The sequence below is a fragment of the Coloeus monedula genome (assembly GCF_965178545.1).
Source record: "Coloeus monedula genome assembly, chromosome: 4".
Taxonomy (NCBI): domain Eukaryota; kingdom Metazoa; phylum Chordata; class Aves; order Passeriformes; family Corvidae; genus Coloeus; species Coloeus monedula.
The window spans coordinates 41,256,285-41,272,363 of NC_138784.1; the positions used below are offsets into that span (position 1 = coordinate 41,256,285).

At 36.5% G+C, this 16,079-nt stretch overlaps 1 protein-coding gene across 4 annotated transcripts in view; it reads right to left on the minus strand.

Moving 5' to 3' along the window:
• RAB3IP (RAB3A interacting protein) overlaps positions 1-16,079 on the minus strand; it is a 33,084-nt gene that overhangs the window by 1,391 nt on the left and 15,614 nt on the right. For 2 of the 4 annotated variants that reach the window (XM_082279832.1, XM_082279833.1), the window contains exons 4-10: positions 15,694-15,789; positions 13,134-13,211; positions 12,569-12,772; positions 7,700-7,828; positions 5,356-5,468; positions 1,897-1,996; positions 1,719-1,788 (exon numbers count right to left, since the gene is read on the minus strand). In XM_082279832.1, coding sequence (XP_082135958.1) covers positions 1,719-1,788; positions 1,897-1,996; positions 5,356-5,468; positions 7,700-7,828; positions 12,569-12,772; positions 13,134-13,211; positions 15,694-15,789 — 790 coding nt within the window. The remainder of the gene's footprint in view (positions 1-1,718; positions 1,789-1,896; positions 1,997-5,355; positions 5,469-7,699; positions 7,829-12,568; positions 12,773-13,133; positions 13,212-15,693; positions 15,790-16,079) is intronic. The other 2 variants (XM_082279834.1, XM_082279835.1) reach the window with 1 other exon arrangement.

A 16,079-nucleotide genomic window follows, 5' to 3' on the forward strand; every position in this document is an offset into this window, starting at 1 on the left:
AGTTGAAACTTCACAGGTCCTTTTGGTCAAAGTAAAAGCCTTTTAACTACAAACCATATTAAAACTTAAATAACACATTTTCAAGGTCTTCAGTGATGATAGTAAATCAGTAAAAATTACCACGATCTGAAGGTTGTATTAAACATAATTAAATATATGAAATAGCTGCATTTCTGGTGAATTCTATGACCCTTTGACAATGAAAATTAACAGCATTATTTTTTGTAAGGCAAAGTCTATCTATCACCTCAGGAGTACTTCAGGTTAGAAATATTTGGGTGTAGCTAAAATCCTGAGCTCTTGAAATTTGGAAACATCAGGAAGAGATGACTATAGGTGAGGTAGCAAAGCGGGGCTAACTCTAGCCAAATTCTTGATGAAGAAAATCCACAGAGACTCGAAAACTGGAATAATGAAATGCACAGACATCCATAAACATTACAATGTTTAACTGTTTTACTTTACTTTCAAAAATACAACTGAACTAAAAAAAATTTACATTTTCACAGTGAAAGCAAATATTTTAATTTACTATTGACACAGGGCTAATGACACTTTTTCCACTATCTGTGCTCAGTATTTCTGGGAGCCTAAGTGTTATGACCTGCTTCAAAAAAAATTTGGACTGAAAGCTGTTCGGCAATATCCTTTCACCTGGACAGGAAATACCATTAAATTAACTGTGTGCAGTTTAAACACAGCCAAACCATCTTCCTTTTCTTTTATAGTGATAAACATGTAAAATGCGCTTGGAAATTAAGACAAAACTATGACTCCAACATCCAATATATTTTTAAATTCCAGAATTAAGTAACTAGGTTTACAGTGAATATGCCTTCATGAACATATTCACAAAAATAATGTTTTCTTCTTTTATATGGACATATTGAAACCACCTAGAACAGTTAAGCAAATTTCTGAATTACTGTGCAGACACAGTTTAAATAGGCAGTTGTTGGATATGATATTCTAACATGACCAAAGCAACTGGGTAACAAAGGTAGGGACCCCCCCCACAAGCTACAGCCTGAAGCAATGTCAGTAAAAAATACATTTCTCTTTTTGGGTGGAGGGTGATCAAGCCTTACATTTATAACCAAAGCCCTAATCGAGATTTGGCCATGCTACTGCAATGCTCTGATTTCTCAGCTGCAGTCAGATGAATGATTACAGATTTTCTGTATCTATAAAAGGTTACCTGTTACCTTTTCACAATTTAACCCAAAATACTCTCTTTTCTTGCCAGTTTCCCCTGAAAAAATAATCTGACAAGAACAGCTGTCTCAATTATCACTGCACAAAATGAGAAGACATGCCAAAACATCAAGCTAAAGAAAAAACGGCCCAGATCAAACCAAATGCAAGTTTTTTGCATCCAAAATCCCTCCATATTCTGTAACAGAGATTTGATTTATGACTACTGTGTGGAAAAACTCTGGCTAACTCCCCTAGTTAGATTATTTTTAACATTTCTTACTGTATAGGGGGGGTTTAAATGGACTGAAAATCAATACACTGGTTTGTTGTTTTAAAATGTAACTTCATTGGAGACAAATATGGTGAAATATCACCATATTCTTGAAATTACAACACTGACTATAAACTGATGGCTTTCCTGTAATGTCAGCTCACAGCTATTGTGCACAGATAGCAACTTTTAGGCACAGGCACTATGTAAACATCTCTTTATGTACATCGAACACAATTTTTTTACTCACCATCTTGCTGCTTCAACAGCCCTTGCTGGATGTATCGAATATATGTAAAGAAGTTACACACAGAAGTGATCTAAACTCATATAAAAATAATGGTGGTTAATATAATTTTGTATAAAGGTATGGGAAAAAACCAGTAAATAACTACCAGACAAAATTAAATCACAGTAAATCTACTTACCCTGTAACGACAGAAAGGAGAAATGTAGTAATAACTGCTTGAATCTCCTAATTTGATTCTATGCTTGCATGACTTACTTTGTCCACTGAGAGCACATTTCCTACAAATATAAAGGTCACATGATTCAATAAACAAATCTGACATTAATGTCTAAACACCTGCATGTGTTTATGGCATTAATGTAACTGCTTCATATTGGCACAGATAGATGAGTATCTACCTTCATTTTAAAAGCTGCAATTATTACATTATGTTGTCAATTATTTTAGTTCCACAAGGCCTAATTTAATTTCAATACTGGTGCGTCATAATGCTTTTTTTGAATTCTAAAACTTCCTTCAGGTCTGGGAATGCACTTTCATATTCACTAATTTAAGTCAGCTTGACAACTCTGGCACAGTGGGACTTCCTTAATTAACTCCTGATATGTCAAATAAACATTTTTTTAATTATTAGTTGATGCCAACATTTAAACAGATTTTTTTAAAGTTCTGCTTGATATTGTATTTCATTATAAAAAAAATATCAGCCCCACAGAAGAGCAGTCAATTCTTTGAAGCTTCTCCTAGATGCATTTTAAACCCAGCTTTGCATTTATGCCCAAATTGAAATCGTATTTTACATTCAGAGTATAAAATCTTTTGGGACAAGGGAAAATGGGCTGTCTGGCAATAATTCTTTTCGTTACCATTACAAAAAGTGAGAGTAAAATAATCAAATTTACTTCTGGTGTATTGCAACTATGCAGTATTCAGGAAAAGTCGTTAGTCACCACAAATTGTTCCCAAAAAATAAAAAAAACAAATTTAGGAAAACAATGACTTTTTAAAGATGAGAAGAATTTGATTTATTCAGAATGTCTGTATTACAGCATCTCAGATGAATTGAGTTGTCATGGCAACCACTGTTTCATTAATTTTAAAAGCTGCTGGTTCTTTCTCCCATTTCTACCTCATGAAATTAGGGAGTCTAAGAACAATTTGCCTTTCAAAAGTGAAACAAAAATTACTAAGCTTCTGTGTTCTGAACAGTGGCTCATGGGCCCTTTTAAATTGACTGCAGCTGGTCCACAGAACCATGTAAAACAGGAGAAATTTGAACTGTGTATATGATTTTCCATGGCAATTTATGACAACTGACAGTAGTTCATTGATACAAGAAATCCTATACTAGCTGAAGCAAGCTGGATCACAGTTTCAGTCTAGCTTTTGTCAGAAGACAAACCTTCAATGCTAGGAAAATAAAACCCCTTTTTCCTTCTGGTTACATAATTGCCTTCTCTATGTTGTCTTCCATCACACCAGTTAAATGCTGAGGGTTTCTGCCAGTGACTCAGTTTCATGCTGTATGGCACATGCAGCTCAGCACTTTGTTCCCCATAGGGACAATTATTTGAATCTTCTGGGGAAACCCAGCTGTCTTTTGTTAAGGCAGCACTTACTGCACACCATCACAGGCACCATTCAGGAAATTCTGTATATTAAGAACCCTTCTGCACTACCACCACAGCTCTCTGTCCTCCGCTCCTTACTGTGCTATTCGGGCAGTTAACCACTATTTTATGCATCTGTTCCCCCACACAAATGCACAACAAAATGACTTCTTTAAAAACATTACTCTAGCTTTTGTTATCATTTATTTTCAGTTTCTCTATATTACATTACCCATTTAAGAAGACAGTTTCAATTAAAAAAGTGTTTTGCACCGTATGAAAATAAAAACCTGCAACTGCTACGCCAATTCAGGGAAGACTGGAACACCTGTTTCCCATTCAGTGCCAGTAATAATATATAAGGCAAAGCACAACTGCTGTTAAATTACACTTAAATACTGAGTATTTCTTACCTATTACTTATCTACAAGTTTTTGTCGGTACAGAAGAGTTGGAAAAGGGAGAAAAGAATTTTCCTAACCTTTTGATACACCTAAAATAACTAAATTACAAATTGTGCATTGTCATCTCAAAACACTAATCTCTATCTTGCAAATATTTAAGGATTTTCTAAGCTCTGATTTGAAAGTTATCCTACACTGGAGAAAGCAGGTTAAAAATCTCCAGAAATTTCTGAATAATGAAATTGAATCTCGTGTCTGGTTAAGTATTTCATCACATCAAGATGTAGTGAAGTTGCTTGAACCACAATGACTTTAAATCCATTTGCCAATTTTTCTTTAATGACACATTACTTGTTTCAGTAGTTTCTGACTGTCCAGATTCTCTACTGCTTTCATGGAACATAGCTTACAGTGGCAAATCTTGGATAGGAATTCACTACCACTTGAGTAGCTCCAAAAACTGGTGTGGGCCCTTCTGATGAGAGGCTACTACAGCTCTAAAAGTGTGTGTTCTAGTGACAGGAGAAGTTGAAGAATATTTGAATGCTTGAACTTTGTAGGCTAGAAAGGATCAAAGACGAAGTCATAAAACACAATTTTCATTTTACACAGCTTCTTTAAAGAGAAAGAATTTTGAGATGTGTTAATTGTAGTTTCTCTTCCACTCAACAGAGAAAAAAAAGGATTAAAAAGCAATGGCAGTGAGAAAGAAAAAGTAACTTAAGAGTCAGACGAAAACATTTCAATTGAAGTTTTCTATTGTAAAACTGAGCGCTCTCGAATCAAATATTATAGAGTAAATTGTCAACTTGTCTAAAATACCTCCAACAGAAAAGACAAGTCTTTCTCAAGATTTGGAAGGCTCCAGATTAATCTCGAGACTGACCTTCCTTTCTTACTCTGACATACACTAAGGCATCCTACAATCCCTTTCCTTCTCCACATCATCAAAGCTCCAGTGCCTCAGGCAAGTCCCTCCCACCTCACTTCAGTGTTTGTATCAGTTCCTGACAAGTCTTGTTTCACATTCTTCTAGGACCACTCCAGAACCTCTACATAAATTTCCTGTCATTCAAGCATACTTCCTACTTTACGTTCAAACTCTTATTCATCTTCATTCCCACTTACATTCCTCCTGCTCAAATTCAGAGGATTAACACTCTCTATTTCTCCAATACCTCAGCTACCTTTGTCAGCATCTTGCGTATGTCCTAAATTTTTTATGCCACAAGTACTCCAGATTTCGGAAACCCAGCCTGTACTATTTCAATACCTATTTTTTTTCATGATGCTTTCCAGCTGAGAGGCCCTAGTTCAAAAGCTTCTGTTTTAAATATCAGAATGGTCTTCTCTAAAGAGGTGAAGGTTACTTTCAGGGTCAATGCATCAAAAGTCAAGCAAACAGCTCTCCCCAAAAGGCAAGATTTGTTCTTAGGTTTTTTCTGAAGTTTCATTTATTAGTTGCTTACTTTCCCAACAAATTTGTAACAACAATCTTGAAGTCTTAAATTTTAGGAAATAAAGACAGACAAATTTTACTGAGGTAAACAGTTGATAGCAATTTTCTCAAGCCAAGAGATCTCAAATGAATCAAGATTATCCCCTTGTGTTAGCTCAACATACTTTGGTCCCCCACATTCAACTGCAGAAGCTTTCACAAATCGAACAGGTTGCAAGCCAACAGGTTCAATGCTCAGAGTGTTGTTTTCAACAGCTTCCAGAACAGCTGAGGCCAACTGCAAGAGAAATTTAGAAAGCAGTTAAAAACAGCTCTGCTTCATCCATTGCCTCAAAGCAGTGACATATTTCTTCTTCTAAGAAGCTAAGAACACCCACCCAACAAAACCAAACCAAACAAAACAAAACCCAACCCACCAAACAAAAATTCTATTCCAAATAAGATTTCACTTTCATCATGAGCAAGAGGTCCCATTTCCAAGCTCCTGTTTAAATTCTGCCCTCCAAATAACCCTGCCTTCCCTGAGGCAAGCTAACTTCCTTTACAGCCAGGAATGTAGTCAAGCATGTTTAAAATACTAACTGTATTTTCAGCCTTTCCTCATACACCCAAATAGCACATGTATTTGTACAGGCTGTGTTCCTGCCAGAGACTGAATATGGCACAAACTTTATTTTAAAAAATTGGTCTAATTTTATTGCGTGCTATGAAAAACACAAAATTATGCTGCATCCATCTTTATCTTGAATAAAACAAGTAAACGTTATGTCACTGTTTTTCAGCTAAGGATAGCTCTAGCAAGGTGTTCAAACAAGTTAAGATTGAACAATATATAGAAAAGCCAGTTGCAACTTCCAAACACTAGTCACTTAAAGTGCAGCTTTGCTCATGTTTTTTACATTCACTCTTTATAAACAATCATAAGACACTGGAAGTGTGACCTTTTTGCTTGATTGGACTGAACACTTGCCCAAGACCACTGTTTCAAGTAACAGCCATTACTTGATTTAAAAAAAGGTGCAACTTATGTTACTATTGAAATAATTTTGTGCCAAGGTTCCTTCCTACTAAGTAATAAAGATATTTTTTCTATTGTACTTTAATTAAGAACAGAATGTTACTATTGAAGTAGTTAATATGAAATACTCTCCCTGACATCTCCCAAAAGAAAAACACTACACATACACACAAGAGGCTACTGAGAGCTAATGTAATACTTCAATCATTCACATAACTGCATTTTCAATCATTCAAAAACATAACACGTGTGTAAATTATTGTTTGGCTTAACTGCACACTAGCCTATCAATAGCCAAGTGAGAAGTTGGTCACTACACACAGCATCTGGAAACAATAAATCGTGTAACTGACAAGTGCTAGAACCCTCACTCTTCCCTTAAGAGGCAATACACATCTACAGTAATTATATTACCAGTGAAGATCAAAATCCAAAATTAAGTTGCTGCAAAAGACAACAGGATGGCCTACTTACATATACTGCAGAAGCAATTTAATTCCCATAGTAACCAAGCAAACTTTTTAGTGGGAGAGATTTATATGATGCTGTACACCAACCATAACAAACTGGTGTACAATTAACTAGAAGACTGCACGTGCTTATGGCCAGAAAGTAACAGTAGATGAAAAGCATGGGTAAAGAACATAACATCTCCTGAAAACGACAGATAAACATTATGAAGAAAATGTAGAATTTTCTATGTGAGGTGTTTAACTTTATTGGGAAAGAGTATTAATACTTAAGAGACTTTAAAATTTCTTATCATTTTTCAATAAAAATCTAAGAATAGGCTCCCTTTTCCCTACTGACTGATACTACAACTACAACCTGTAAATGCTGCTTAAGAACAAAAACTAAGTAAATTAGTTGGATCTGTAATCAGTTCCATGTTATTCCCAGGACAGGTAAAACTCCAGTCTTTCCTCTGTATGGGAGAATGTGTAGGAGTAACACAAGGGAAAAAGTCTCAGTTTGATTCCTCTAAAACCATATTTACAAACTGCCCCTGTTGAATCTTAAATCCCAAAGTCTAATTCTTGTAACTCAAACCTCTCTTCAAGAAAAGGCCCAGACTGTGCTTGCAGTCTGCTTTGACTGATACGAGAGAAAATCAGTCCATAAAATTAAATATATTGGTCTCTACTGCCCCCTATATAAACAAGAGACAGAACATGACTTTTACACTGTATTTGAAGTATCAGGAAGAAAACTTCCATCCCTCCCTACAAACATCAGACAGACAGGAGTAACATTTGAAGAAGTAGATCTAAAAAGGCCGCATCTGGAAGAGCATTAATGGAATAGTGAAGAAAAAAAAAGGCCATTTCAATACTCCAGACCAAACTTCAGGACTTCACTGTAAATTGTCACACACCAATGAAACAAAAATGGTTAGACTTCATATTGAAACAATATAGTAGTCTTTTTGGCTCCATGTAACATATTCAAGGGGAAGACATCAGTGACCACATTAAGACCATTTCCATTACCTCACTTTTGGAGAAGGTTAAACATGGAAAAATATCTTCCCGATAAATTTTGTCCAAGAAAGGACATGTTCTGTCCATAGTAGGCTCATCCTTCCAAGACCTGAAGTCATTGTACAGAGACAGGTCAGCCTAGAACACACAAAGATTCAATATTTTAGTAATGTAATTATCACACTAGTGTCTACCATTTGCAAATATCCACAGGTAAATAATAAGCATTAAAATGCTTTCTACTGTAATGTGAAAGAATGCTATTATGGTTCAGCTATGAATACTTTCTTAAATCTACTTTCCTAAGCCTGTAAATTCAAGCAAATCAAAACATACAATTGTCGGTACACAGAGATAATGCATCTACCGGTTACCACCACCCAGGGACAAGTTAATTACTTTTCCCCCATTTCCTAAGCTTACAGATAGCTTTGAAAAACTTATGAAGAGCCAGAAAACAGTTTCCATCTTCATGGATCTTCATTACAGTATTTTAGTCTGCCTCTATTTATATGAGTTAAGAAAAGCAGAGAAATTCAAAGAAAACAACTGCAGTCCTAGACATTTTACACGTTCATGCTGCATCTGACGCAAACATGCTGCTATCCAAACACAAAAAGAAAATAGACTAACACACTGAATACACTAAGAAAACAGGAAGTCAATGTACAATTCAATTAAAAGTACACTGTTATTCTTCATTTTTCACCTTTATGCCAAAACCCTCTCCTATACCTCCCTACAACAGAAAGGCAAGGATGCTCACTGGGAATGATTTATAAGCCCCACAGCTCCTCTAGTCAAAGAGGAAACGCTAAAATTACCTATTAAATCATGCTAGGATGAACTGTGTTCTGTGTTAGGAAAAGATAATTGTACCTGCTCTGGAAACACCTTGTTTTGTCATCTCCATGCTGAGATCAGTTAGCAGCAGAATGGCACCCACCCAGAGTGGTGGTCCAGAGATGGATACTAGGTTGCTATTAAAAATACATTTCCATTATGGGGCAGCCTGTCCCACGGGCTTGCTACCCACTAACAGCCAGAGCACAGAGAGGTGTTCCCAGAGCACATTGTCTGCTTTAGGGTTACTTGAGAAAGATCTCACTCATGGGCTCCAACACTGCTGCAGGACATAAACCAGAGTCGGGGTGAGTGCTTCTGACATATACTCCTAATCCAACATATAAACCTAACTCCAATCCCAAAGGGATATGCAACACCATCCTGCTCCCCACAACACGACCCTCAGACTGGTTTTGACATTCTGCTTCAGCACCTTTTCCCCTGTTTAAATCCCCTTCTTGAACTACAGCACACCTATACTCCTAAAACTCCAGAAAGGATGTACACTGCAGTAGAAACATAAGCCAGGATGTGAATTTATAATTTTGTACAATTAAAAACAAATAATACAGATAAGATAATGAAATGGGGAAATAGCGCATACTAAAAATTGATTTTTAATACTATTTAAAAGATCAGTATGCTGCTTTGAACCAACTTCAGTCTCTTTTTCATTCCCCAGGCATTACGCCTTCTCTGAATTCTCAGCACTTTGCCATTCTTCTACATGTATGCTTTGGGGGGCTTCTTTCATCACTTTCAGGGGTTTTTGGTTAAACTTTATTATTTTTCTTTTTTTCCTTGAAAAGTAACCTACAAAAATTAGACTGGAAAATTTGTTTTTTGTTAGAGCCACTTGCACTATGCTCAGGTACAATCAGGAACAACTACCTTAATTAAGCTAATCTGTAAGTGTTCTGGTTGCTAAGCCACCAACTTCATTGTGCAAATGGAATTCAATAGGTGTAACTTGCTTCCTAAGGGAATGTTTCCCATAACTTAAAACCCACCTCAGGTCTGGCTTTAAAATTAATACAATCAAGAGATACCAGCAGAAAAACATCAACTTTTGATTTGTAGTCTAGAATTCTAAAAATTAAGATGCATTTCTTATTAACTTGGTTATTTTCCAGATTTACTCAATTTTACCCAAACCTACAGTTTATAAAGAAGCTGCCTTGAAAAAAACTGTTCAGTGACCATAGCTTGATGTTCTTCCTTTTCAATCTACAATGCATGATACACATGTATCTCCTCCCTGCCTTTACTTATGCTTTCACTAGATACCAGTTTCGATTACCTGAAATTAAATATACAATCAAATGTAATAATAATTCCAGTTAAATTTTTTTTTATGCTTTCATTACAGTAAATATGACATCAGCAAAATAGCTCTTTGAACAACACTGATGCATTTATCAACACTTCTGATGAGATCCCCTTCTTGAGGGGTTGCTACCTGTCTGCTTAAGATCCGGCTAATCTCAATCTTTTTAATGTCCAAATTCATTAGACACGTCTATTTATCATAAAGGTTATTACCACATGCTAGGAAGTATTTCTCTGGGATGTTGGCACCTTTCTAGCTCCACTGCAATTTAGGGTGGACAGCCAGCCACTCTTGACTCTGTCTACATTCCACAAAGAAATCCGAGAGCTGACCTCTTTACACCCAGCTCCATCCCAAAACACAAAGCTCTAGACTCTGCAAAAGGGTTCAAAGCTATTGGCTCAGGGCCAACACACAGCCCTGAGCAAAGGTACTCTTGACCCCCTTTTGAAGTCAAGTCACTCAGAATCAAAAGAATGAGATTCAAAGAGTAACAATTCAGTGGCAAGAACAACCAGCAAGAAGGGGACAGAACTAGGGTTTCAGACCCAAGCTCCCAGAAATGCAAAAAAATTTACCTTAGAGCAGCTATAAATAAAACCAGTAAATAAAGCACTGGATAACAGGAGCAGATGGGAAGGTATGCCTCCCCTGCTTAAAACAATGTCCTACCTACCATGCCAAAGGCACTCTTGCTTTTTCCACCCCATTCTACATTCCATTAAATACCCCTGCTCAGAAGAGAAATAAGAATATTCAAGTCCCAGTGGGTGGAAAACCCATGTGTTTCTTAGTGATTCCCTAGGCTGTCACTGGAAGAAAAAGTCACCAGTTTGAGCAGTCCTGAGCAGCCTCAAAGTGTCTCCTTATGCAGCCAACAAGAAGGAGAATGAACTGAAGAAAGTGTCAGGCAGACTGGCTCTTCTGCAGCATGTCCTCCATGATCACCACGTTCTCTCCATGAGAAACTGAGGTAAAACGTATTTCTCCCATCTCTCACTCTTGCACAACACTTAAAGAATTCATTGAGTCATGACCTCGGTCAGATGCTTACAAAGTAACCAGATTCCACCCCAGTTCTCCTGTTTGCTGAAGGGCAACAAGGATTCAGTTTTAGTAAGGAAAATATCCTGGATACCACTGAAAGTGGGCAAGCAGGTTATAAGTCATCTGATTTTTTTTTAAAGTTTGAGTATGAAACACAAACTGGAAGATGCCTTAATTTTCTAAGTTTATAGTAAAATGGTGTCTAGTACAAATGCAGTTAATGATGACTGGAAAAATAAAGTATAAAGATCCAGTCAGCATATTACCCCTCTGACAATAGTCAGTAGCCACAGAGCTGGCTGAAGAGACATCTGAGAGAAAAGACAGTGATGCGTATTCTTTTACAGCCTCAAAACTTCTAGCAGTCTGTAGCTAAAAAAGCTTTCTAAGCCAAATATCCTATCTTCTATACACCTTGACAGGCTTTTCTTTTGTCACTTTGCATGACTTTATTTTGAACATATTTTTAATCTTGCTTCCTCATGACAATGTTTCATTATGTACTGACTAAAAATTATTTTCCTTTTAACTTCCAGAGTTTTCATTAATTTATTAACAATTGTTCATCACTCATCTTCCCCATGTCACCTGAGATTGCAGAGATTTTTCTTCTACCTCAAGTTATCTCTCTACACAGAAATCTTTCCATTAGGTTTGACCATATATGTCACACTTCCTTGTATTTTCACAATTTCCTTTCTGAGAGGAATATATCATAGCTGCGTGTACAGAAACAAACTTTTACTACATGTTCCTACAATATAATACTTTTTATTTAGTATTTATTCCTTTCCTAAGGACTTCTAAGTCTCTGTAGGTCTTTGACCATCACTGAACACTGAGATGGGGTTTCAGACAGTGATCAACAGGGACGCTATCTTTTTTTCCAGTACAATGTAGCTCTTTCCAAATTCACAACTGCAAGCTTGCTAGTTGCATTTTTTTCCTAGATGCCTCGTTTCTCATTTACTGATTTTTGGATTTCATCTGCTGTTCTACTGACCACCCAGTAAAATAAGCTCCTTCTCAACTCTTTGGTCAATTTTTACTACTACCATTCCAAGGACTCAAGTACCAAGCTCTCACCTTATTATTTCCTCATTTTCAGTTATACCAGTAGATTTAAAAAACAAGCAAACAAACCAACCAAAAAAACAAACAAACCAACCCTAAACCATACCAAAAAAACACCCACACAGGCCCCCAGGATTCCAGTGACTCTTCACCTGTTCTCTAATAAATTACTGATTTCATCTTTTCCCTGGCCTCTTTCACCCACTACCGATCTATAACATTACTCTTCCTCTTTTCTATGGCAGTTCATACAATGCTTATGAAAGTCTATGAACTTTCAGTGATGGACTTCATAAAAAAGCCACCAGGACATATCATCCAGTTACACTGTTTGGGGTTTTTTAATTACCATGTGCAATTCCAATATATGAAAACTTATCTTCCCTTAATGACTTAAAGGTAAACATGACTTGGAAAAAACACCTCCTTATTGGTATGTAAAGGAAGCTCTTTCATTAATGAAAAACGTCTCTAAGATTGTAAACATTAAATGAAGATTAATATATATCATATTTATTGTGAGTAAAACAAAACAATAAAGTCAGTTTATCAGCAAAAAGAGAACAATCCTTGTACGTTACCTCTTTACAGTCTTTTACAATTGGCTGCACCATGGTAAGGTCCTGATGACTGCCGCCCATAGCACTGCTTGTACTCTTGTTTCTTGCATGGCCCTTCTTAAAAGGAGTTTTTCCACCAGACTGGAACTCCTTAGTTGGAGATGTTGGTGAAGTAGACAGTACTAGTGTTTTCAGTGCTGCTACTTCAGCCTGGAGGACATCAATCTTCACGGGGCAGGGGGAATAAAGTCATTAACAAACAAAAATATACTCGTTTATAAATATGTTAAATCAATTAACATCATCTCTGGCTATCTTGGTGCAAATCAAAACTTCATCTTCCAACTGTACTAACACACAGATGCCTGTGCAATTGCATATTGTATTAACATCGGCTTCCTATGCACCTTGCTGGCTGACATGACACAAACACCGTGTCCATGGGTGTTTGCTAAGAATATGTCAAGCAACACAAAACAACCGAGTATATATTCTAAAAATGTATACAGGTAATGCTCTATCTTTATGATTCACATTTCAGATTTAAAACCATGTGAAAAGACAAAACAAGCTGGGAAAAACTCACCTTTCCTTGTGCTTCTTTTAACTGTTTTTCTGCTGCAGCTTGTTTGACATTTGCTTCTTTAACCATTTTGTGTGCTTCCTATAAAAGATGTTTAGCTAGTGTAAATGCTTCACACAAATTTACAAAAAACCCAACAACTAATGGCATACTTTTGTTTCATGAAGACTACTTGTGAATATTAAGTTGTGCAATAGTCTGAAATGAAATAGCTACATTAAAAAAAAATCCCTACAAATCTATCATTTTGATTCATCACTGGCACCTACAGTTCTCCTTGGTTCTGAGCCCAGATTCAGCAACTCCACCCACCCCCCTCCAGCAGGAACAATACCTGTCAGGAACACCAGGCTCCAGTCACACTTTGGTGGCTGACAAGTTCCTTGACCCCCAAGAGAAAGACTCAGCCAGTAGCAACAAAAGCAACATAGGCACAGTAGCACATTCAAAAGAACGTCTCCCTTCTTGTAGCCAGAACAACCAGTTTTAGACAACTGTAAATTTCTGCACAAAGGAAACCAGTCAAACAACTATGATGTCTAAATTCTCGTCATCAATAAAAGAGATAAAACAACAGCATAAAAACAGTTCATCATTTAATAAACATTTCTTAAGTAGAATGGAAAAAGCACTAATAAAACAATCCAAGTAAAGACAAGGCTAAGCCAATAAAGAAGGAAGCATAAAAGGACTGAGGGTTTTTCAAACATCCTTTTACGTCATACCTCTAAGCCTGTTGTCTGTAAAATGTATTTGTTTAGGCTCTGATCCAGCAATTTGCACCTACGATCAAATTCCTGTTCTCACATGGTACTTACTGAAGGCAACAAAAATTGAAATATCAGAGCCATCAACCAAATTACTTGAGATAGGATCCTTTTCATATCTGTAAAGCGCCTAGCACATCTGGACACTATATAAATAAAACAAAAAAGTTCATACATCTTCATACCAAAAGATCTGGCTCCCACTGGCATACAAACACAGCTGTATAATATGGGGCTGTAAAATTCTAGTAAGTAACAAGACACATGCAGGAATGGGAACATACACATTTATACAATGTGTACAAATACATTTAACATTGACCATGCAGTTTCCGCTTAGTGATGCACCTTTGAAAGCAAAGCATGTTACTGTGCTATTACAGTGTAATAACGTAATATATGCACCCAGCTGTGCAAAACAAGTCTCAGTCCTCCACTGGGATGCAACAACCTAGCAAGACCTAGCATATCCATTTATATGGCTGCTGAAATTAGTGGGATTCAAAATTAAACATGAATTCAAGGGCTGCAGATCCCAGTGCAAAAAATCAATAAACCTCACCACTATGTCTTGTTAGAGCCTCTCAGTGAAATCAAATCACAAAAGAAAACTTGGGTAACATGCCTATAACAGTCTGGAGAATTCAAACTCAAACTGTTATTACTAATAAACTGTATTTCAAACATATTTTTAACAAATTGACACACTGTTCTAAGCGATGCAATGTCATAAATATAAAATTTCACTGATAATTTTCTTTTTATTCCTCCACAGTTAAAATACCTTCCCGACATTTTCCTCCCCCCAGCATACACAAGTATTTATGCTAAAAAATACCCTTCCACTCTTCTATTTTATTTTTTTTACACAAAGGAACTGCTCAATATTTTAAGTAACCTTGCCCTACCAGGATGTAGTTTGTAATTTGATTTTGAATGTCAGTATTTTCAAATGTTTAACAGCACTTTTATACAACTTCACAGGTTTAAACACTGCTTCTAAAACATACCTAATGTTGTATCCTTAAGCATATGCTGAAGGCCTATAGTTCATGATTTAGTAAATGTATAAATCACCTATGGATTATGGAATTTATTCTGACAGTTAAAGACACCACAGTTTAGGCCCAAAGCATTCCTCTATATATTCCTAAGATAAAATGAGAACTGATCCTACTTCAAGTTACAGATTTAGCATTTTTTTTTCCATGTAATACAATCTCACAATCTTTGCTGATACTACTGCCTTTTCCTCAAATGCAATGGTCCCACTTAAAGTTCAGGCCTCTCACTTGGTAACCAGGTTTCACCCCGGTGCATCACTCAGCACTAATGTTTCTTTTGAAGTCTGTGGGTGAAGCATGCTGCCAGACCCAAAATTCAGAAGCTGAAAGCATGGTTAAGTTATGTACTTGCTACCTCCATTCATCTGGAACTACGTTATTTTTTTTATTTAGTCACCATGGCAACCCCAAATTTAGCTCTTATCTAGATAGCCTTGTTGTCAGACAGAGAAGCTGTCTCAAAATAGTTATGCCAAAAAATAAGCTGATATATTTTCTTTATTCTCTTCATTTTGTGTCTAGGCAGGTTGACAAGCTCAATAAGGTATCCCGCATCTAAGTGAAAAGTCTGCTGCTTTCTGTTAAGCCTCTACTTCAACACACCCAAGTCTTCAGGACACAAATCCCTTTATATGCCTATTGCAGAAAAATTCAGCATACAATATACTGGTTCTACATAAAACATCTGGCTCAGCTTCCCTTAAGTATATCACATCGAAGACTCCAACAAACCTCAAACAGACTAGCTGTAAGTTCTTCCAATTCCTGTCCAAGTTGATCTCGCACTTTAGAAAGCCTTTCACATTCTTCATCTTTTAACTTCAGCTCCTATGGAAAATTGAAAGTTATTTATTCTGACTTAGAGTAGTAATTTGGCCTTTTAAAGCTAATACCACAAGAGAGGGGGGACAAAAAATAAAAGCAAATAATCAGAGGAGCATAAAACCTTTGCTAAACAAAGCCTTTCAAAATAGTCATCTTAACACTAAAAACAATTAAATAAATGCTATGCATATATAGCTGTTTCTTCCTGATGTACAGAATAATACCAGCCCAATCTAATGTATACCTAAGCTAAACACGAACATTTCCAAAATACCCAGAAGTAAAAAAACCTT